The 22,472-nt window shown below is 41.0% G+C and overlaps 1 protein-coding gene across 1 annotated transcript; it reads right to left on the minus strand.

The window, feature by feature from the left end:
• Nucleotides 1-12,628: 12,628 nt before the first annotated feature.
• On the minus strand, nt 12,629-22,076 carry LOC115789722 (neurogenic locus notch homolog protein 1). The gene is made up of 8 exons (XM_030743236.1): nt 22,069-22,076; nt 19,652-19,734; nt 18,671-18,752; nt 15,865-16,127; nt 15,424-15,762; nt 14,072-14,194; nt 13,735-13,968; nt 12,629-13,644 (listed from the first exon to the last, which is right to left on the minus strand). The coding sequence occupies exons 1-8, from the start codon at nt 22,074-22,076 to the stop codon at nt 13,496-13,498; spliced, it is 1,281 nt and encodes a 426-aa protein (XP_030599096.1). The 3' UTR covers nt 12,629-13,495.
• Nucleotides 22,077-22,472: the final 396 nt, after the last annotated feature.

The following is a 22,472-nucleotide window of genomic DNA, read 5'->3' on the forward strand; positions in this document are numbered from 1 at the left end:
GAAACGTTGGCAGAGCATGTTTATCTACCATGATACTGGAGCTTTTTTTTTTTTCTTTTTTTCTCATGAAGCTCTTTTTCTGTCTCTGATTTGAAATGCTTATTTGTTTCAGGGTATACGTGAGGCCATGAGAAAATACTCCACAACAGATTCACAAGGTTGGAAAGACCCAAAGCTAGAAAAACAAGCTCTATGAAAGCTTAATATAGAAACAAAAACCTAGAGAAGCTGGTGCAAAGTTCAAGAAAACACAGAAATTTCTTTGAGATTAAATATAAATGGGAGTTTGAACTCTGACTGCTCAGACTCTGACCTAGAGCACATTGCATTTCCTTCAGTCAGACTCTTTTCCTTCCTCTTGTGCAAGTAGGAATGGAGTGAGGACTGAGACTCTGATTAAAAAGTAGCCCTCTACATGATGTCAGCCTACTATCAGACCTTGTGGTTCACATTAAAATAGTAGCCAGGAAGTCTCAAGAAATGACAAAATGACAGTTACAGCAAAATCACATTATTTCCTTCTGGATTCAACCGGATTATTTTTACTGTGAATTATCTGACAAAAATATATAACGAGTAGTTTACCAGCTACATGGGCAGAAGAGGAATGGTGAATATATTGGACAAACATGGTGAATGTGCAGCTGGCAGGCAGGAGAAAAAAAAGGAAGACCACAGAGAAGATTGGTGGATGTGGTGAAAGAGGACATGCAGAGGGCTGGTGTGACAGAGGAGAATGGTGGGGATACGTGAGATGGAGGCAGATGATCCACTGTGTCTAAAGAGGGCAGCTGAAAGAAGAATGGTAAATGGACTGGTACTTATATGTAGTGCTTTTCCACTCAATTTGAGCACTCAAAGTGCTTTCTTACTACAAGCCTCAATCAGCCAAGTGCTTTTTTCTCTACATGAGCCCTTTTAACCTGATGTTCACACACTCACACTCTGATGGATGCATCAGGGGCAACACGGGGATTCATATCTTGCCTGAGGATACTTCAACATGCAGTCTGGAAGGATCAGAGATTGAAACACTGACTTTCTGATTAGTAAACAACCCTAAGCCACAGCCACCCCAACAAGAAGTAGTGTCACTGTACTTTTGTGACTAAATGATACAATGATTGTGATAGAGCAGTATGCTGCTTCCACTCTAGAGTTCAGATAAGATTTTTATTCATTTTTTTGCAGAAGATTTTTCTAGCAGTCTTTCATGTGATGTGATGAAACCAGTGACAGAGCTCTGAGAAAACCATTGATTTTTGCCTACTCAACCGAATCTGAAGGCAGTTCACACCTTTGTGTCTGTGAATCTGATTAAGTATTGACTAAAGGGGTTGGAGTGAACTGGTTACTGTTTGTAAGAAAACAACCCTTTTTGTTGGCTACATGAAGATAAAGGGTTGAAGAAACACAGCACTTCACTGAGAAGAACACCTCTCCTGACCCCCAGCACCTCTGGGGTGTTATCAGACAACAGAGGTCCTCAGATGTTCCAATTATCACCTCCCTCTGATGGCCCTCACCTTCAGTTTTTAGACATGTATGTAATTCATGCTAATGTCAAACATGCCCAGGCAAACAGCCATGAGAAGACCCAACTTTTACAAATGTAATAATTTGGTGAAATACCTCACACCACAGCTGGATGAGGCTAACATTTTAATGTGATAATTTAACTACCTTTATTTAGAAAAAAATCAGGACTAAGAGGGAGGTTGCTGTGACCTTACATATATGTGGCAACATGTACTTTATGTGTTTGCGTGTGCATATGTACCAGAGGACAGTTGAAGGCAGGAAGGTGCAGCTAAAAGTGAAAACAGTGCAGGAAATGAGCTCTGATTCACAACCTTGTGAGAGAAAGCAGTGCACACACCAATACTTCCATTCCTGTGAGGACCTCACTGGTGCTAAGCATTGCCTAGCTCAGCCAAAAAAAAAAAAAAAAGTCTTAACTTTCTATTGGTTGTTTACTTGTCCCGAAATACAATTATTTATGCACAAAACCAAATATATGAATCATCTCTATCAGCAAGTCACCAAAAAAAGAAAAACAAAACAACAAATTAGATTTGCTGCTCCGCTAAGCAGACATTTGAGGCCTGTAAAAAAAGGGACATTGCTTTGGCTGAAGACGCTGCAGCACGCCAGGCAGTTGGTCTTTACAGGCCCACTGATCCGAACCGTAATAGTTGCATGAAGTGGTTGTGATTGCACAGTGGGAAGTCCATGAGCTGCTCTGTGCCTCCAAAGCAAGGCATAGTAGTCCCTGTATATCTGTCCCCCCAGCCTTTCACATCCACCACCCCACCATGCCCTGAGGTCTCTCTCTGACCAGTATGGCACTGAGCATCTCCTGCAAGCCAAATGCTATAGTAGTGAATAAAGATCCTGCTGAATGATCACAACTCATGTTCTTGAGTTAAGAGAATGTAGGAGAAAGAGGTAATGAAAGTCAAATAGCTGAAGCAAAAGAAAAAAAAATGACAGAAGTGAGGATGTGATCTCTGCATGCAGTTCCTGCTGACGTGCTGCAAGTCCACACCACAAAGAGCAAGTTGACCAAAGTCTTCTATTCAAATATGGAGCTGCCAGGCAGGAGGAAAACAGCAAGGTCTTTTACTCTCTAAAAAACGAGAAAGAACAACTCTACCAGGAGAGTCAAATACAAGACACAGCCACAGAACCACACTGGAGCTGTGTGTGTGTGTGTGTGTGTGTGTGCGCGTGCGTGCGTGCGTGCATGCGTGTGTGTGTGTGTGTGTGTGTGAGACAGTGAGCACATGAACATGGAGACAGTGAGAGGAGATGTTTGCTCAAGTAGGAAATTTACTGATGAGATTAGGTGCTGGAGCTGTGGTTAGGGTCTTTGAGGGTGTGGAATGTAAACAAGAAATGAAGATTCAGTCCCACCATCATTCTTCTTCTATGGTTTCAAAGATATCTAGAGCTCCAAAAACAATCCATATATATTTGTGTTAGCTTTAAGAAAAGCTTCTGTTCTTGTGTGCATGTATCTGAGAATTCACACGTGCAAAATGTACACAAAGAAGCAAGAAAGAAAATTTCCTCTGTGGTATCAATGGTTTGTACAGTATAGATGGTTTAATGAATGCAATGTTTTTTGTGTTCGTGTTTTTGAAGCATTAGCTGTAGTCTAGTTTTTCTTCTCTGTCACAAGTAATCAAATGTTGGTTTTTGTCCTACACCACGGAGACCAAGGACAAAAAACTGTGTTTTTGTGGGTGTGCATGCAGGCGTGTTTGTTTGTGAATTTGTGTAACTATAGACATTAAAAGTTGGAAACTGATAAAGGACAAGTAAAGACTTTTACTGCTGTGCCTTGTGTTCTTTTTTCTTATCTGAAGCCCAGTCTAGCAAACATGGGAGTTTACTTTTTTGATATACCACATGACTGCAAACTGTTTCTTGTACTACCTGACCATTACCTACTGAGTTTGCTTGTTCTATGATGGGCACAGTTGTACCATACAGATAGGTACCAAAGGCTAAGGCTGGGATCATCCTTGCCCGTGAACATGGACGCAGACAGACAGCTGCAAACAACACAGACAGATCGCGGTCCCTATTATACTTTTTTCAAGTTCACTTTGCTTTTGTGGAACCATCCAAAAATGACTGGGGATGACCAGAGAGCCTCATTCCAGCTATACTCTTTTTATTTTGGGGCCAACCTGATATGCAGCCAAACTGTACTGAAGGAGGAAGACATCCACCAGGGACTCCAAGCACGATCCAAGCCCCAGGAGTGAGTGGGATGTATGCAGGAGAGTGACAAGCAATACCCCAGTGATTATGACCAAAACAGTTATATCCACCGTATGACTCTGTGGTTACAAGACAACTTCAGGAATTTGTTTTGTGGCCTTGAGATGGTGAGTGCAGCCTAATTCAGAATGCAGAGTGTGTGTGTGTGTGTGTGAGAGAGAGAGAAATGGAAGCGGTAAAGAGACACAGATGCTGAGATTTCCATTTACCTCACAGTTCCACGTTCATTACAAATCCGCCCAGAGTAAAGTGAATGTTAAGACGTTCCAAATTAACCCTGAGAGTGACTGAAGCAGCCTCAGCTGTCTGTGGTATCACTTTCCATCCAAATGGTATGGATGAGGGTCTGACAACTGTCACCCTGACCTTCCTTCTCTGCACAAGACTCACTCAACTCTGGGGAAGGGTGGGACGAGATTGCAGACATTCACAATCTCTCTTGTTCAAAAAGAAACACAGCCATCCACTAACCACATAGATATGGTCACAATGGGGTAGCTGAAAGCATGATGTCACTAAGATGTTAGGGTCTCACACTGTGGAATTGTATCTAATATAGTTGGCTGTGTGTGTGTGTGTGTGTGTGTGTGTGTGTGTGTGTGTGTGTGTGTGTGTGTGTGTGTGTGTGTGTGTGTGTGTGTGTGTGTGTGTCTTTGCCTCTCTTGCACATCACCTTGAAGGTGACAACTAATCAGCCAGAAATTGCTGACTGGTTTATTGACTGATTAGGGAGCTACATATGATTGGCAGAACACTAAATGTCACAGAGATAAGTCACATACTCACCACTCTATATCTAAACATAACTTGTTCTCTCCAGTTACTTTACCCGTGAGTTTATTTTCACCATGTTTGAAGTGACCTTCATCAAAGAGAAAATAATTTGCCTTTCTTGTTAGTTAATTTTAATTCTGTTGCTGTGCAAAACTAAGTTTATGACTGAACTTGGAATTCTTTCTCATTTACAGTGCCCTTTAAATCTCTGATAATTCCTCAGTTCTTATTACTAGTGAGTAATAAGAAGGTTCATTTAAATTTACTGTTCAATTTTGCATCAACTACTTGTATGTATCTATGGGAGCTGCGAGGGAGCGAACACAGCGATATTACTCACACCCAAAAATCTGAAGGAATTAATAAAAATTATTTGACTGAAATATGAAACTGTGTAGAAAATCAAACTTCTTTAGCTTGGAAGCTGTATATATAAATAAACAAATAAAATTTCACAGAAGATTGCACTTGTCCATGGATTTATGTCAGTGTTAAAATTCCAGTCAGACTGGGCTCGTTCAGCTATTAAACCAGTTTCATTCAGAATATTTGTCTCCATCCAATGCTGGGGAGGAGGGAGCTGCCAGACTACGAAGAAGATGAAGTTTCTCTAGTTCTTTGATCTGTTCCTGCAAACCTGCAATACAAATATCTCACACATCAAGGTCAAAACCACATTTGAGAGCTGCAAAAGGACACTGGGACTTTGACACATGCACTACAGTGGATTTGAGTTTTCTGCTGATATTTGCTTGTAAACCAGTGACTGAAGATATTCCACAAGTTAAAGGTTTGACCTGATAAAGGGGCAACATGAAACCTCATAGGATGCCAAAGTTATTCAAGTTTTATCACTAGAGAGACATAAATGCCTGCTAATTTTGATTAATTTGATTTGATTAATAGTCAGTGGCAATCCAGCAAATAGCTGTCAGGTCATCTCACTCAAAGCCATGGATGTCAACTGAGACACCTTGTCTGTGCCAGATGTCACATCAGGCCATTACATGCTTTTGGAGATGTCACTAAACACTAAAAATATAAACTTTTTTATTGGCTCTAGAAGAAAACACACAGATCACATTGTGTAGAAGCACCAACCAACATAATATCCATGGCTCCCATGTAGGCACAGGGAGAGCGTGCAAACTCCACAGAGACAGACTTGAAGATGAAACATTCTTGCTATGAGGCAATAGAGATAACCACTGTACCACCATGCCTTAAAATTTTATGGGAGCACAAGCCAGTGTACTCTTAGTGCTTTCCCTAAGCCCAGATCATTGGGGAGGGCTGTGTCAGGTAGGGCATCCTGCACCTCTTTGCCAAATCAAACATGAGAATCATCAAGAATGAGATTGCGTTGTCATTTCTAAAGCCTGGGGAAAAATAGAGGCTGCCATTTACAGTCTCAAGATGAAGCTATATAAAGGATTTTTTCCTTGAGTCCCACTATTAGTTACAGTTGTCAAGCAAATCGGTGAGAGAGGTGACGTGGAAAATGTAGTAACAGGAGCCCTTAATCCAGCCAATGACAGATATGACAATAGCTGTTGCACTGGAATGAATAAAGTCTATTGATGTCTGATATTGTATGTGGATCCTATGTGTTGTCACTGCATTTACTTTTCTGCATTTTGTACAGACTGTGAGTAGCAACTGGAAGCCATCAATTAAAGCCAGAACTTTGTCTTCACATTAAACTGGTATCTGAAACCCGATCAAGGCTACTGGTTTCAACCAAGGCCAAGCGAAAGGGCTGAGTGGAGGGAGTGAGGGTCCTCAAGGGGATGCTGAAGGGTGTGTGAAGCAGTGGCCTGCGTGCCGTCGGCCAGCCGCCTGAAGGGGAGGCACATGGTGCCAACAGCTGCCATGGTGAAATGCTAACCCCTCTAAATGCTCAATCCAGTAAACATCATTGGGCCGCACACATGCCAGTGGGGGAGTGTGGGTGAGGAATGGGTGAAGAGGGTGAATGGGGCAACCCAGCTGACGCCGTGGAGAAAGGAAAATTGACCCCTGTGAAATGGCTTATTAAAGTGTGGTGGTCACCATTCTGGGGGGCCAGCACAAGACATGACAGTAAGAGTAACTCAAAACCATTCGCAGTAAACTGAACATGATGCAGGTCACAAGCCTCAGACAGGAAGCCTCAGATTCTGGAGATACTTTGATTGGCTGTATCTACATCAACAGAGCACACCACCAGTGAGAATCAATGATGACAGATGCTTTTATTTTTATTGGTGTACCCAAAGATTAATGAATGCAAAGTTTATTGTATATAACTCAAGTGGATGCTTGATAAAACTGGACTTCCACTGTTTTTAGTGTAGACTTTTACTTCCTCCAGTGCAATGCAGTCAAATCGTTGTATAGCTTCTTTTACCTTTTAAATTGCTAAATGAAATGCACTTTTGCAAAGCCTGTTGCAACCATCAGAGCTGGTGAAGGTTCCCATGCTCCCGGGGCCCCCTAGGGAGTGGCAGGAACAGATGTGACGTCTACACTCCCCCCTCTGCCTGTCCCTCCCACACTCAGTTTCTCCCTCTGCTTCTTGTAAAACAATCCATCTTCCACTTGTAAAAACATTACTTTCCACCTCTATGGTATCTTCCCACAACTCTCACTTTAATCAACACCAAAACAAAATTATCCCTAATTTTATAATGCACTAATTTTCCTAAATAATGGTGAATGTGATACAGGACCGTTAGAGTATAATCAAATAAGTGCACTTCAAGCTGTCATTTTATTTCATTCAACACACATACTCAGCAACGTACACCATTGCACACACACACACACACACACACACACACACACACACTTGAAATGAAGTTTGAATTGAAAGCAAATCTAATTCAGCAGTGTCAATATTTTATAGAAGAACACTCTCTACTTGTTCTTGCTGTTGTGGTTATGTGCCCTGTATTGTGACCACATTTCTCACCAGTGCTTGTATGTCAGTTTCTTTTCTTTTTTTGTTGTCTGTGTGAATGTGTGTATCACATGCTGGGATATTTGCATCTAGATGCACTTTGTACTTCACCATTATTTTTTTGGAAAGTCAGCTGAATTCTCCTTTGTCTTATGAGCTTAATCACCTGAGCAACAATGTCCCCATCTGGTGGTGTTTTCAAGAGCCATGAGAACAGTTAGCTTGTTATATAATAAAGAATAAAAATCCTTCTTCATGCTGTCTATGCCTGCCAGGTTACTTGTATGTTAAAGTGACACCTGCTTTTACCTGTGAAATGTGTAACAGTGAAAAAGTCAGGATCACTGCTTTTAATCCAATCTTTGGTTGTGAACAGTGAATTTCAGCAGTTATGAGTTAGTAATATTCTGGTTTTATGAGTTTAGTAATAGTAGAATAACACAAATGCAATCTCACATTTTTTCAGAGGGAGGCTGCCATTTTGAAAAGACCTGATTACACCACCAAACTAAAGCCGTGTGTATTTTATTTGGGGTTTCCACGTGTCCAGTTTTTACTTCTACTTCACAGTATTTCAGAAGTTTTTTAAATGCCTCAGTTTAGGACATACATTATACATTTACTGTGGCATCTGCAGCAAAAGTGCTTTTATTGTGAACAAAATAATTCTTCTTGTAATGGAGTATTTCTTTTAGATTTGCATATTGCTGTAATAACTTGAGTAAAGGGATTCAGTTCAGTTCAATTTTATTTACATAGCACCAAATCACAACAAACAGCCGCCTCAAGGCACTTTATACTGTGAGGTAAAGACCCCACAATAATTACACAGAAAACCCAACAGTCAAAATGAGACGAGAATTTATTACCACACAAACTATATAGATTTTTTTGACTAACTGTGACTTCATCTGTACAGTTAGTAAGAGCTGTGAAGCACTATGATGAGTTCCTTATGGGGAAAGGCCCATACTGGAACACTGAGTCATTATGAAGGGATTTGAGAGATTCTCTGATAGAAGATGTTCTACTATCATCCTAATCTTTGCATCCTGTAGTGTGAAGTCAAGCCTACACCTGCCTATGCAATCTGTTCTATCACTCTATTAACAGCAAGTGTGTGTGTGTGTGTGTGTGTGTGTGTGTGTGTGTGTGTGTGGGAGGGAGAGAGAGAGAGAGAGAGAGAGAGAGAGAGAGAGAGAGAGAGAGAGAGAGAGAGAGAGAGAGAGAGAGAGAGCAAGAGGGCTGACCAAAGACAATGAAAAAAGATGTTTTTATTTGTTATTCCCTTCAGCTCCTATCTCAGTCATCACACACCTGCCACACATGACAGATGAACACAAACATACATGCCCCAGCAAGGTTAAACTCATTCCTGTGCTATTATCTGGAGACCCTGTGCCATTAACAAACCACGGGTCTCAGGATGATATTGAGGGGCTTATCAGGAGCTGGGACAGTGGTTAGGCAAACATTATCCACTCTCCCAGCTTTACTGCAAACATGACCTTAATGACAGGGTAGGCAGGGTCTCAGAGGACAAACGCTGTCTGTGTCACAACTGCTGTGTACCCACAGGAAGTGAGCACAGCACACAGTACTGATTAGTTGAGTACAATGAAGTGTTGAGGTCTACAGAGTGACTAATGAACTTCAGGTGTGACCAACGCTTCTGATTTAAATATCAAACATGACAGCTGATGCTCTAAGATCACTTGTGTTAGGGTATGTTTGTTTGTTTTAATGAAATAGTTTCCACAATGCTTATGGTATTGATTCTTTATTGCTGTAAAAGAGCAGTGACAAAGCTGTCTGCTGCAAATCAGGTCAAGGGAAGTTGAAACATGAAATGGGTAATGATGTGTTTGTGGTTTTCATCTGCGGAGGCGGTGCAAATATCATTTACCGTGATGTGTTTGTGTGCATGTGTGAGAACATGCTGTTATGTCAAGAGTAAAAGATAACTTCAGTGACAACACTGTGTCCTGGGTCTGTTAGTCTTCATATTTAATATTTTTTCATAAGCATAGTATACTACAGTTAGAGGTTTTACGATTGTTATTTATCTGTTTATTCACCAGGCTAAGCATAAGAGAAGTCATGAAGGGAGTTTTAGTTGTCCATAAATACACTGATAAAAATCTAAAAATGTGGATTTTAAACTATATTATTAAGCCTGAATACACACACTGGCCACTTGATTAGATACATCTTGATATAATTGGGTTTGGCCCCCTGCTGGAAACATTCCTCTGACATTCTGGTTCATACTGACACGATAGCATCACACACTTGCTGCAGATTTGTTGGCTGCATCCCAAAGGTGCTCTTTTGAATTGAGATCAGGTGACAGTGAGTACAGTGACCTCACTGGCTACACTGTGGACATAAAGGGATGGACATGGTCAGCAACAACACTCAGGTAGGCTGTGGTGTTTAAATTATGCTCAGTTGGTACTAAGGGGCTCAGAGTGTCCCAAAAGAATATGCCCACACATTACACCACCAGAACCATTGACACAAGTCAGGATGTTTCCATGCTTTCATGGTGCTTTTGCCAAATTCTAATCCTACCATCCAAATGTTGCAGCAGAAATTGAAACTCATCAGACCAGGCTATGTTTTTACAATCTTCTTGTCCAATTTGGTGAGTCCGTGCAAATTGTTGCCTCAGTTTAATGTTGTGAGCTGAGAGGAGTGCCACCTAGTGTGGTTTTTCTGCTGGTGTACCCCATCTGATTCAAGGTTTATCATGCTGTGTATTCATCAGTGATGCTCTTCTTGGTTGTAACAAGAGGTTATTTGAATCATTTTTGCCTTCCTGTCAACTCAAAGCAGCCTGGCCATTCTCCTCTGACCTCTGGCATCAACAAGGCATTTTCCCCGAAGAGCTGCTGCTCACTGGCTAGTTTTTCTTTTTTTTAGACCAGTCTCTGTAAGCCCTAGAGATGGTTGTATGGAAAAATCACAGTAGATCGACAAATTCTAAAATACTCAGACCACCGTGTCTTTCACCAAAGAACCATGGTATGTTCAAAGTCTCTATGGTGTCACTTAAATCACCTTTCTTCCCCATTATGATGCTTAGTTTGAACTTCATTTTGACCGTCTCTGCATGTTTATAGAAATGTATTGAGTTTCTTTAATGAAACTGGCTGATTAGCTATTTGTATTAACAAGCAGCTGAACAGGTGTACCTAATAAAGTGGCTGGTAAGTGTAGTTCCATACAGTGAAAAAAATTAAGTTTTTCATTGATATTTGTCGTACATATTTGTGGAATCCTTTTTATGGTGAATTTGTCTTTAAAATCTTTAATCTTTTGCTTGTTAGGTACATGTGTGAACTGCTTGAGTAAGGGGCCACTATACAGGAATATAAGTAAATCTTAAATTTGCTTAATGTTTGGCAGTAGGACAAATTTGAGATTTGATAATTTGTTAAAATGTGAAAAAACAGTAGAAAACCCAGCAGAACACCTGCGACTGATATAAATTATTAGTCTCTTGTTCTGCAACATTCAGCTTACAATTTAAAGGCAACAACTGCTCAGAAATATAATAATATGAAATAATCCTTTCAGATGTGCTGTTTGATTTCATTACATTACTTCTTGTGTTTTTCCTGTTTTCAAAGAGACTGTGTTTTACACTTCAACAAGATGCTACATTGACAGTGACCAGGGCTTACCAGGAGCTCAGTATTACTCAAGACATGGAGGGGGAGTTTAGGTGTAAACGAGAAGGTCTGTTCAAACCTGCCCCATGGCCTCGAAGTCACCTGATACAGTCTAGTGGGAGGGCAGGTTTCGGTTGACATGTCTGAGCAAAGTAGAGGAAAAGGAGGTGTGTGAACAAGACACAGTTGTATACTCACATTGTGGGTGTTTAAACTCTGCAGCGAGAGTGTTTGGTTTCTGTTGTTTGTCTTTTCCAACCATGACTCTACAAAGTGGACTCAACAAGTATGTCATAAAACTGCTATATGTGACATAGTAGTGACGGACTATTGGTACTGTCATGGGAGGCTATAATGCATTCCTGTTATAAAAATAGAGGTTAATACTGTATATTTTTCTGTCACAATAAATATATACTTGAATAAAATGAGGTCTACATTTTTTTTAACTTGATCAATTTCATCCATCCTTCCCTGCATTTGTTTCTCAACAGATTTCCAATTCAGGTCATATGGGGGCTGAAGCCTAATACCTTGTGAAGTCAAACACTGATTTTAGACACTTGTCTCTGTTCATCCCAAAGGTATTCAGAGGGTTTGAGGTCAGGGTGCTGTGAAGGCCAATCAGGTTCTTCCACACCAAACTCATCCAGCCATGCATTTCTGGACTTTGCTTTGTGCACCAGGGAATATTTGTGCTGGAACATGGCCTTCCTCAAACGGTTTTTACAAAGTTGGAAGTACAGAATTGTCTAAAATGTCTCGATAAACTGAAGCATTAAGATTTCCCTTCACTGGAATTAAGAGGCTCATGAGTAAGTGCAGCACGGTGGCGCAGTGGTTAGCACTGCTGCCTCACAGTTAGAATACCATCTGGAAGGCCTGGGTTCGATTCCACCTTGGCCCAGGCCTCTCCCTCTCTCTGTGTGGAGTTTGCATGTTCTCCCCGTGCTTGCGTGGGTTTCCTCCGGGTACTCCGGTTTCCTCCCACATTCCAAAGACATGCACTTACTGGGGTTAGGTTAATTGGCTAACCTAAATTGCCCATAGGTGTGAATGTGAGTGTGAAAGGTTGTCTGTCACTCCGTGTTGGCCCTGCAACAGGCTGGCGACCTGTTCAGGGTGTACCCTGCCTCTCGCCCTATGACAGCTGGGATAGGCTCCAGCCCCCCCGCGACCCTTAACAGGATGCGCGGAAGCGAATGGATGGATGGATGGATGAGTAAGTGCTGTGGCCAAATACCTTTGTCTGCATAGTGCCTGCAGCAACAATAGTTAGATTTTTAGAATTTTTTTTTCTTGCAGTTCTCTACATTTGCTTCTGACATGGAAATTGAACTGCACATACCATACGCTGGAATTTCACATTCAAAATTACCGACATTCCCGATAAGACATTTGAACAGGAACATAGCACACAAGCACCACATCTTAAATACAGCCATTACATAAAGGACTTTAATGCTGCTGTTGTGTACAGAAGACAATATTGTTGCTGTTTACACATTCTGTCTCATACTGATGTTTGCTCACTTGCACTGTAATGTACATAGACTTGCAATGATTTATATAATTTTGAGAATAACCTCATACACCTCATGCCTTTTTTTTTTTTTACACAGACATCAATAATTGTATATATATCTTGTGCAATTCACAGTCGTACTTTGATGCCCCATATATGTTTTCATATCTGTATCTCACATTCTTATAGCTCTCTGTTTCATTTTATTTTGATTGATTGTAGCTACATGCCATGGGTCAGGGGGAAATGACATTTTGATCCTGTGTGTGTCCTGTACATATTGCAGAACTAACAATAAAGTTTATTTGAGATTTTGACTCTGACGGGAGTGTATTCAGTAAGACAAAATCACCTTATATTTAAGTTTTATTTGACTTCAGGTGGAAAGGAACCTGGTATTTAAACAGACTGCCACATGTAAATTTCAGTGGCTCATGTCTGCATGCTTTACCAATAATAAGAAAGTGGGGTTTGCGTGGATGATACTATAGTGCTCCCAAGTGGACACATGCCTATTTGCGCTCTTTATTTGCAGAACTACTGGCACAAGTACTCTATAATGGTAGTCTATTATAATACCTCACTATTACAGAGTTTTTTTGCGCACATAACTTAGTATGTCGATATGTCTTGAGGCATACCTGTCATTATTAGAGTCAGGAGTCCCGATTTATGCCTCTTTAAGTGCATTAAAATTGTGTTGCAGTTTGCGTGTACATACGTGTACAATAATAATAAAGTGCAATAATAAGAAATAATAAGAAAGTGGGTTTTGCGTGGATGATACTATAGTGCAATATCCAGGTTGCAGGCTGATCCAGTATAACCTGGGGGACAGGTGCATATTGCCTTGCCATTAACTGGGTTGGTGTCACAGTTGGAGCCCTTTTGGCATGGGTTGCTGATGCACGCATCATCAAGGTGGCACAACAGACCTGTAGGCATAGATGTATTGCATTAATCTCTATACATTAAGATCACGATTTGTCTGCACAACGATCCTGGAAGGGCCACGAGAGTCGTACCTGTGCGTCCATGAGGACACTCGCAGAAGAACGAGGCCACGCGGTCATGGCAGGTGGCACCATGATGACAAGCTGCACTGGCACAGTCGTCGATGTTCTCGCTGCAGTCGTCGCCCGTCCACCCATGGACACAGACGCAGTGATAGCCACCGTGCATGTCATGGCATGTCCCGCCATTCTGGCATGCATTGGGCATGAGCTCACACTCGTCCACATTTTCTGTGCAGTATTGACCTGAGAGCGGAAAAAAAAAAAGGTATAAGCACTTTTATTTTTCTATTAATTCACTTAAAATGTTATAGTGTGATTTTAAAAAAGCCTTTAAGTGAAAGGTCACCTGTGTAATGAGGTGGGCATCTGCAATTGTAGGTGTTCACCCCGTCTACACAAACACCACCATTCTGGCAGTTGTGGCCTGGACAGTCATCGATATTATGCTCACAGTGGTGGCCTGTGAAGCCTGTTGACCAGGGAGAGAGCAAAAGAGTAAAAATGTATATTAGATCTTGCAACACTTGACTGTGGTTAATAATCAGACCTTTCCTTCCTGTGACTGTGGTCTTAAAAAAGATATATCCTCGTGGCAGAGTGTTTTAATGCCCTGTAAATGACAGTGCAGCCAGTTTCCTCTGTTAACATCAAAGGCTTGTGTGGGTGTTTTATAGGCATGATAGCCTGCTTAACAATCAACCCACAGCTCTGCAGGTGCCTGTACCACTTCACTATCTAAACACATTCCAGCAAAGCCACCCGCGACAGACGCACAGCGTGAATTAAACTTTAACACACAACATCACTCATTCATCTGCAATGTCCAAACAACAGGCTTTGTGCTGACCACAGGCACATAATCACACAAAAACAAAGGCAAATGAAAACTTTAAAAGCACTTTTTTTTTTAATAACTGATGTGGTTTGCTAGGGAAAAGTAAGTAGTGCTTTCGATTACAGTCCACAATGTACAGTGTAATTACTCCAGAGTAAGACTGTGATCTTCCATAAAATGTCCAGATTTTTACTTAGTTTTTTGGTCATACCCTGCAAAAATAATAGAAGAGAACTGTAGTCACTTTATTCCTCCTATGTATCCAGAGTATTTCCCTGCAGATTATACTGTGACTTCTAATAAAAAAAAAATATGTTCTCAGCACTTTAAACATAAGTACAGTGTAAGTTTGCTGTAACAATCTCTGATCGTCACCCCCTGTTCTATAACTTCATGTCTTATTTCCCAGCACCTACACATATATATTGCCTTGTGCTTTCTAAACATCTGGTGTCTTGACTCTAACAGCAGTTATCACAACATTACACAATAAATGTGGCAGACAGGCTGGCAGTGTTGAGGTGAAAAACAAGATATTTTTGTGACCTCATGAATAGGGTGTGTAAATCTATATGTTCATGTGTATGTGGGTTTCTCTGGCATTGTGGGGGCTTGCTGGAGATTATCAGAAGGAAACGTCTGTGTAACTGCATCCTGCCTGTGCAGGTTGGCAGAGAGAGAGAGGGGAAGGGGGTGACTCCAGATTACTCACTCCACCCTATCAGATTTCACTACAACAACAAACTGGATTTTAGGTCAACTGATGTAACAGGAAAAAAAAAATGTGTTTCACTGCCACACTAACCATGCACAACTCCATGTGGCAACTACCATTACTGTATAAATACAGGTTTGTGTCTTACCTGGAAGACAGCTACAGTCGTAAGTGGTGTCCCCCTTCTGGATACAAGTGCCGCCATTCTGGCATGGTGAGGGACTGCATGGCAGGTAAGGGTTCTCACAGTGCTGGCCTGTATACTCTTGAGGACAACGGCAGTGGTATGAGCCCACCTCATTGACGCATACGCCACCATTGAGACATGGAGAGGGGGTCTGGGCACACTCGTTTACGTCTTGCTTGCAGGTTTGACCAGTAAAGGCGCGTGGGCATTTACAGATATAGGCTGAATCGAAGGCTGAGCACAGGCCACCATTTGCACATGGATTGGAAGCACATGGGTTGGCAACCTGGCAGGTTTTACCTGGAAGGTAATACAGTAAAAGAGAGATCATTTAAAATGGGTGAAAAAAAGGGCAAGAAAACTATAGTCATCTCATGAAGTCTGAGACATCTGGATACTTACCAGACCATCCAGGTGGACAGTCACAGCGGTAGGCATTGAGGGCAGTGAGATGACATGTCCCTCCATTGCGACAGGGGGAGCTCATGCAGGCATGGTTGGTGGGGGTCAGACACAGCCGGTCAGTGAAACCCAGGCGGCACACGCAGCGGAAATCGAACGTATTGCCATGGGAAACAGCATGGCATTCGCCACCGTTGCGGCATGGTGACGGACTGCAGGGATTTGTGTACTGGCATCGACTGCCTATGTAGTCACTGGCACACCTGGGAGCACACACCGAGGAGAGGGAGCAGCAGTGGTTAGAAACATGATCTTTTAGCTGTTGTTGTTGTTTAAATCATGGGAACAATTGTCTGAAAACAAACGGGGGGGTGTGTAGAAGGGAACTGAAAGTTTCCCGCCCAGCAAAGTCCCACTGCAGTGGGACAGGGACAACATGTTGTTCTAATGCATCTCTCTGGATTAGCCTCTCTCAGAACCCTGAAAACACATTCTGCTGGGACAACAGACACCACAAAATACTCTAGCAGGCTAACAGCCTGTTCCCATCTACCTTTCACCCCCATGCTGTCCACACTCATCCAGAATGACTGTAGAGATCAAGGGGACTGTGCCGCCCATGGATGACCAATATGAAGCTCTGCATTCAGGCCCTAAGCCTGCTTCCCTCTTGCCCAGACCAAGGACTGCTACTGCTAAGTCACATAGCTCAAAGTGGTTGATCAGTTGAACAAATACTTCTGTTATAAGTTCCACAAAGGTGAGCAATACCCACACCTATTACAGGTGATTGTGAAAAAAAAAATCAATTTACACCAAAAATTACAAGAAATTCACTTTTTTTCATCCTCCCTCCTCCTCCTCTCCCTCCCTTCTGTCCCCTTCTCAGACAGGGGTGCTGACAAACCAACCTCTCCTCCAGGGACATAAAGAACCCATGTGAAGTCAGCTGTTGCAACTTCTGTGTCTCCAAACCACACGACTTATTCTGAATTCCTCTCTTCCTTACCTGTTCCTTTTTTTTTTAATTTCCCCTTTTACACACATTGTTTCCTTCTAGTTTTCTCTGATTTCAGTTCACATTCAGTTTTCCATGGACTTGTTTTCCTCATGTTTTTGTTTTTTTCATAACTTTCAGCAAATTGCCCTTTCCAGGTTTCTCCTTTTGTTGCACAGGACTGTTGAAAACTCTGTTGTTTACTTAGACAGGTGAGACCAACGGGGAGTTTTTATCAGTGCCCCCACGGGGGGAGTCCAGACAGGTGCAATTGGCAGAAGATTGTAAAAGCATTTGGGGTGGCTTTGAAGTCAGCAAGAAAAGACACTTAACATGTCATAAAGGTTATTCACTGCTGAGATATAAAAATCTCACCCACTATGATAAAACCGAGGTGTTACTAATGTTGTGCATGTGTGTGTGTGCGAGCGCATGTGTGAGGGTGTGCGCTTGTGCAATTTCCTTGTGCACTCTGACTGTAATAGATCATGTTTGTCCTAAAGTCAGAGATAAAGATCCACCCACATGCTGAAAAGACCAGCAGCACACACCACAGCAACAGGTCTCTCCCAGCGATGCAATGTCCCCTCAGGCCAGAGCAGATGCTTCCCTGACCTCTGACCCTAAACACTTTTGTGACTGTGGGACAGCCCCTTTGCCTTCTCTTCCCTCTCTCCACTCTCCCTGCTGGGCCTGATCTACCATCTGTCACTCTGGGGGTGACTTTATCCTCTGACAAAAATTTACCCAACTGTGCGCTGGAAATGCCACTGCTGTGGAAAATGTTATGCAAAATAACTGAGAGTGACGTACAGTAATCAAACGCAGGTATAACTTGGTGTTTTCTTTCACGGTGCTAATGAAAGTGTTACACTATTACCATCTGTTTTTTGTTTTCTCCTTGATTCTCACTCCCTCTTTTGTCTCTTTTACATATTTGTTTCAGCCTTTTCCTTCTCATTTGGTTTTTAGGTTAGTTGATGTTCCCTTGGATGCGTCTTATCATTAGCCAAGATGTGACCCCCGGTGCCCACAGAGGAGGACAATGTAGCTAAAATAGAGAAAATGGGAAATGCACTGGAATTGAAAGTCTTTCAAATCCCACTATAATAACAATAATAATAATATACAGTAGTGAGAAACACAGTACTTTTAAAAAATGTTGTATAATAGCCATACATTTCTTGTGCCCACTCAAGCCAATAAAACTGAATAGGTTAAACTGTATAAAAGAATCCAGCACCTGCCTGGCTAATGACGGTGAGCTCTCTTTCATTCATAAAACTCCATTTAACAAACACTCATCAGAACTTTGGCTGTGTGTGTCTGTCATGCACCTTGTTATGCTGCACTCACTTAACAATACTGTGAAAACATCCCACCTCACAATCAAACCAGGAAAAACACCTGCCTGCCATTCCACTTCTTGTGATGGTTATCAGGGACAAACGACGGGAGTAGCTTGCAGTCTATTACTTAGATTACCATCAGTCAGGTGGGCACATGTATGTTACCACAACACATTAGTTTATCATTACTTTTCTCCCAAAGTTCTTGTTTTTTAAGCAGAAAGACCAGTTTGCATGGGGACAACAAAGGGTAACCCACAGCCCAACCAGATAACCAGGTGGAATATGTGGCCTCTTTTCTTCCCAACCAAAAAGCACTTTCAAGTACCACGATTGCCCCACATTGCCCTACAACTACTATACAAATTCCAGATAACACAAAAAGATAGCCATAATGTTTTGTTACTGTCTGTAGTGCAGCATCTGGAGATTCACGTGTTGCTTTTAGGCTGCTACTTACTTGCATTCACCATTTCCATTTGTGGTGGCTTCACATCTTCCTCCATTTAGGCATGATTCAGTGGGTAGGGAGTATTTCAGACCTGTTGAATGCATAAAATTATATTAAAACACATATTTAATCCAGCCCATGTGCATAAAGTGGGTAATCAACAAACTGGGATTAATCAGGATTAGGCTGCAGGTGTAATCAGGAGGGAATTATTCTGCAGTTAAGTGTTTGGGGTTTTTTTCTAACACAGCTTTATTCACATGAATTTAAGACTTTAATGCACACGCGCACTTGCACGTCCCGATCTTTAAATTGATTTGTTCCACAGGTGTCCGCAGGGGATATTGGGAAGCCCGCGAGTGGACACCGGTGAGGCTAGAGCGCGTGGTACGTGGCTTTGGGGAGCGCACGCTTTTGCGGGGAGAGCGCAGCAGCTGCGGGGTTTGGATGCGGAACAAAAGAAATCATAGTGCACGAGCCATAAAACACTCTCCTCACCTAAACAACTAAACAGCCCAAATGTTATGTCCAAAGAGTAAAGCGTGAGGTCAGTTGCTTTAGTGTGATTGCTCTCCGTGTGCAGACAAAATAACTCGCAACATCTTCATTTAGCGAACACTGGGGGAGTCAGCCAAGCGCACTCCAGCTTTTGGCTCCTTCACTTTCCCACGACCAAGAAAAGCTCTAAAACTTTCATCGAGATTTATTTATGCCATATTTTTTTGTACCTTTGAATACTCTGATCATAATTAATAATAAGGCTGTTAAAGCCACACAAATCAATAAAATCGAGCTTTTTTTTTTCTTACAATCCACAAACTTAACTTAATTGTTCCAAGTTTCCTTACCCCCCCCCCCAAAAAAATTATATATATATATATATATATATATATATATATATATATATATATATATATATATATATATATATATATATATATATATATATATATATATATATAGTTAGTTTTACAAAGAAACGATACATTCCTCCTCCTCCAGGTGTTGTCTTGAAATAAATATCCAAGAAAAGAGTAAATCCAACACAGAGAGAGAGATGGGTGAGAGAAAGTCTTCAGCTGGACTCAGTTCATAGATGTTAACCTGCTGCCTTCCGAGTTCTCAATGAACTCTGCAGGCAACTCTACAAGTTCCTCCCACTATTCCTCCACACCTCCCTCCTCCCACACGGGTCAAACTCACGCTTCCTCCCTCTCCCTGCGCTTCAAACACTGTCCCTCTCAAAGTAAAATTATTAATAGCAAACAGTAGAGGGGTTAAATCATTTTGCTTCATTAAAGCCTGAATCTACAGAGAAACATATTTTTAATTTTCAGTCGTCTATGTTAATCAAAATCAAGATAATAAATATTCATTACTTACTAACATTCCTTTTAAATACAGCTAAATGTCATTTAAAACACAAAAGTAAAAGAAATCCAATTAAGAGAGAGAAAGAGCTTTATTTGTCACATACATTTACATGCAGTGAAATTCATTCTCTGCATTTAACCCATCACACACATGGAGTATGTAGTACACACAGCACAGCATGGAGCAGGGGGCACCCAAATGGCATTATAATGTAATGCCATTATAGTACAGTGTAGTATATTATAGTATACTATGTTTGAATCTTAAAACATATTTTCCTGTCATATAGAGCACCAGTCAAAGGTTTGGAGGCACTCACACATTCATATGAATGCATAAGTGTGTCCAAACCTTTGACTGATACTTTATATTTAAAACATGTTTTGATATCAGCACTGAATATGTTTTCCAATGTGTTGCTTTTATTAACTTATAATGAAAAAATAACTGAATGTTTCCCCCATGAGTAAAAGAAATTTTCTCACGTACAGAAAAGTGCCCGTACTTGTTGCCTTCAACATCTCCAACCTTCATTTGACAGCTTCAGTCACCAGAAACACACAAAACATTTGATTAAAAAAACATAAATGTTTACAGACTAAACTTCTAAATAGTTAAAAAAAACAAAAAAACAAACTCAAATATGTTCATGAGGGTGTCGCTTTGACAAATATTTAAAGTACTGTGCAAAAGCCACCCCTCATTTCTTTGCTGGGATAATTGTAAATAGGCTCAGCAGTTTATTGAAATGTTTGCAAACCTACATTAACCTACAGCATATAAAGTAAAACAGAGTTTGTACAATTTTAACGAGCTTGGAAGTCCACCTTTATTCTGCAGCACAGCCTGAACTCTCTCAGCCAGCTTTATTGTAAGTTTGCCCAAGAGTCCCCACAGAGTGTGTGGAGTCAATTCTTTGTCTGCTGTTATTCAGTTTGTAAAAGCCTCCTCAACATTAAATTAGACTGTCTATGACATGTTTTATCACAGCCACACAGACAACCTTCTGGTTTAGACCGAGGGACTTTGGTCCAATAGCCTACACACAGTCTGTCAGTGCTAACAAATGCCAAGCTTGAATTTGAGAAATGAAATTACATTTCTCTAACCTTTCATAGGGCAAGTGACTATTTTTGTTCGTTTCCACACATTTTATATATGACACCCATCCTGTGCCACAGTGAGGTTGCCGCAGTTGGCCAAATGTTGTATAAAGTTATAATGTCTATGTTGTAATGTTCTAAAATACATGTTCCTTTCACCATATATGTGATTTCCTTATATTTATTTTATATACCCTTCTTGGACTTTTTTTTTTTTTTTTTACCACTTACAGGCAACAAGCCAAATATGAAACCTTCACTGAACTTGATTTTACACATGAAAACAAAACATTTAGGAAAAATGTCACAAATGTCATTAAGGCCTCAATAAGACTCGAAAGTTGAAATTTAGAATTTCAAAGTTTTTCACTGAGTGCTCGAGAAAGGACTAAGTTACCAATCAACATGGAAGTGATTACATTTATCAGGAACGACATGATAAAAGATGCCATCTAAGAAATGTTGGTGTTGCATTAATTGAGATCTTCTTTTTTCAGTCTATAAATAAATCAGCAATTTATCACCTTAAAGAAATATTTATGTAGCTACAGGACGTGTGTTCAAACATGATCTTTAGAGGGACTCTTTCGCACCTTCATCTACAGAAGGGTGGAAACGAAACAGCCATTTCCTACCAACACAGTCAGACGACTCCAGCTCACTCAGATTGCTGCTGCCAGAGTTCAAACAAGAACCAGGAGAAATGAATGCTTTAGTTGTTTGTACTGGCTCCCATATACATGCAAGATTTGTAGCACAGATTTCTTAATCACTCTGTAACTACAGGGCCATCAGATCCTAAATAAATACTACATAAAAAAACCTAACTTTTCTCATCTGATGATAATCTAATACAGTACAGATGTTTTCATGTATGCATATTTTATGTAATTCAGCATAGGAAGACTAAAGGAAATAAAATTACCTCACATTCCCATGATGCAGCTTTTATTTCATGTCAAGGCAAATACAAAAGCAGCAACTCATGCTTCAAATTTGCATGTGAATTTTGATATTTTGGAGCCCAAACCACAAAAACATCATGAAATATGGATACATTTCAGTTCCTGCTGCAGTGCTTATATTCCAGTTTTGCAGAATCTCTAATGCACGTATGCTTCTTTCTGGTGCACAAGTCTGTATTGCAGCTCAAACACGGAGGATTGCGCAGCAAGAGAGAGTGCGTGTCTCTGTGAGATTTTGGTGATTCCTTTTTTTCTCTCTCTCAGGGCAAGTGAAACTGTCTGGGAGTAGCTGCAGAGTTTCAGCACCCCAGGGCAAAGATTATTTTATTATGAAGCCTACGCACATGTTGGTCCTTCTGTTGTTATGAC

The sequence above is a fragment of the Archocentrus centrarchus genome, chromosome 12, assembly GCF_007364275.1.
Source record: "Archocentrus centrarchus isolate MPI-CPG fArcCen1 chromosome 12, fArcCen1, whole genome shotgun sequence".
Taxonomy (NCBI): Eukaryota; Metazoa; Chordata; class Actinopteri; order Cichliformes; family Cichlidae; genus Archocentrus; species Archocentrus centrarchus.

What these genes read in the sequence shown, in the direction of transcription:
- LOC115789722 (XM_030743236.1), bottom strand. An exon ending in GACAACACCTGGAGGAGGAG is followed by an intron (nt 18,753 to 19,651) that starts GAATGTATCGTT and finishes TGCATTCAACAG; the next exon opens with GTCTGAAATACTCCCTACCC. An exon ending in GTGTCCTCATGGACGCACAG is followed by an intron (nt 13,645 to 13,734) that starts GTACGACTCTCG and finishes CTATGCCTACAG; the next exon opens with GTCTGTTGTGCCACCTTGAT.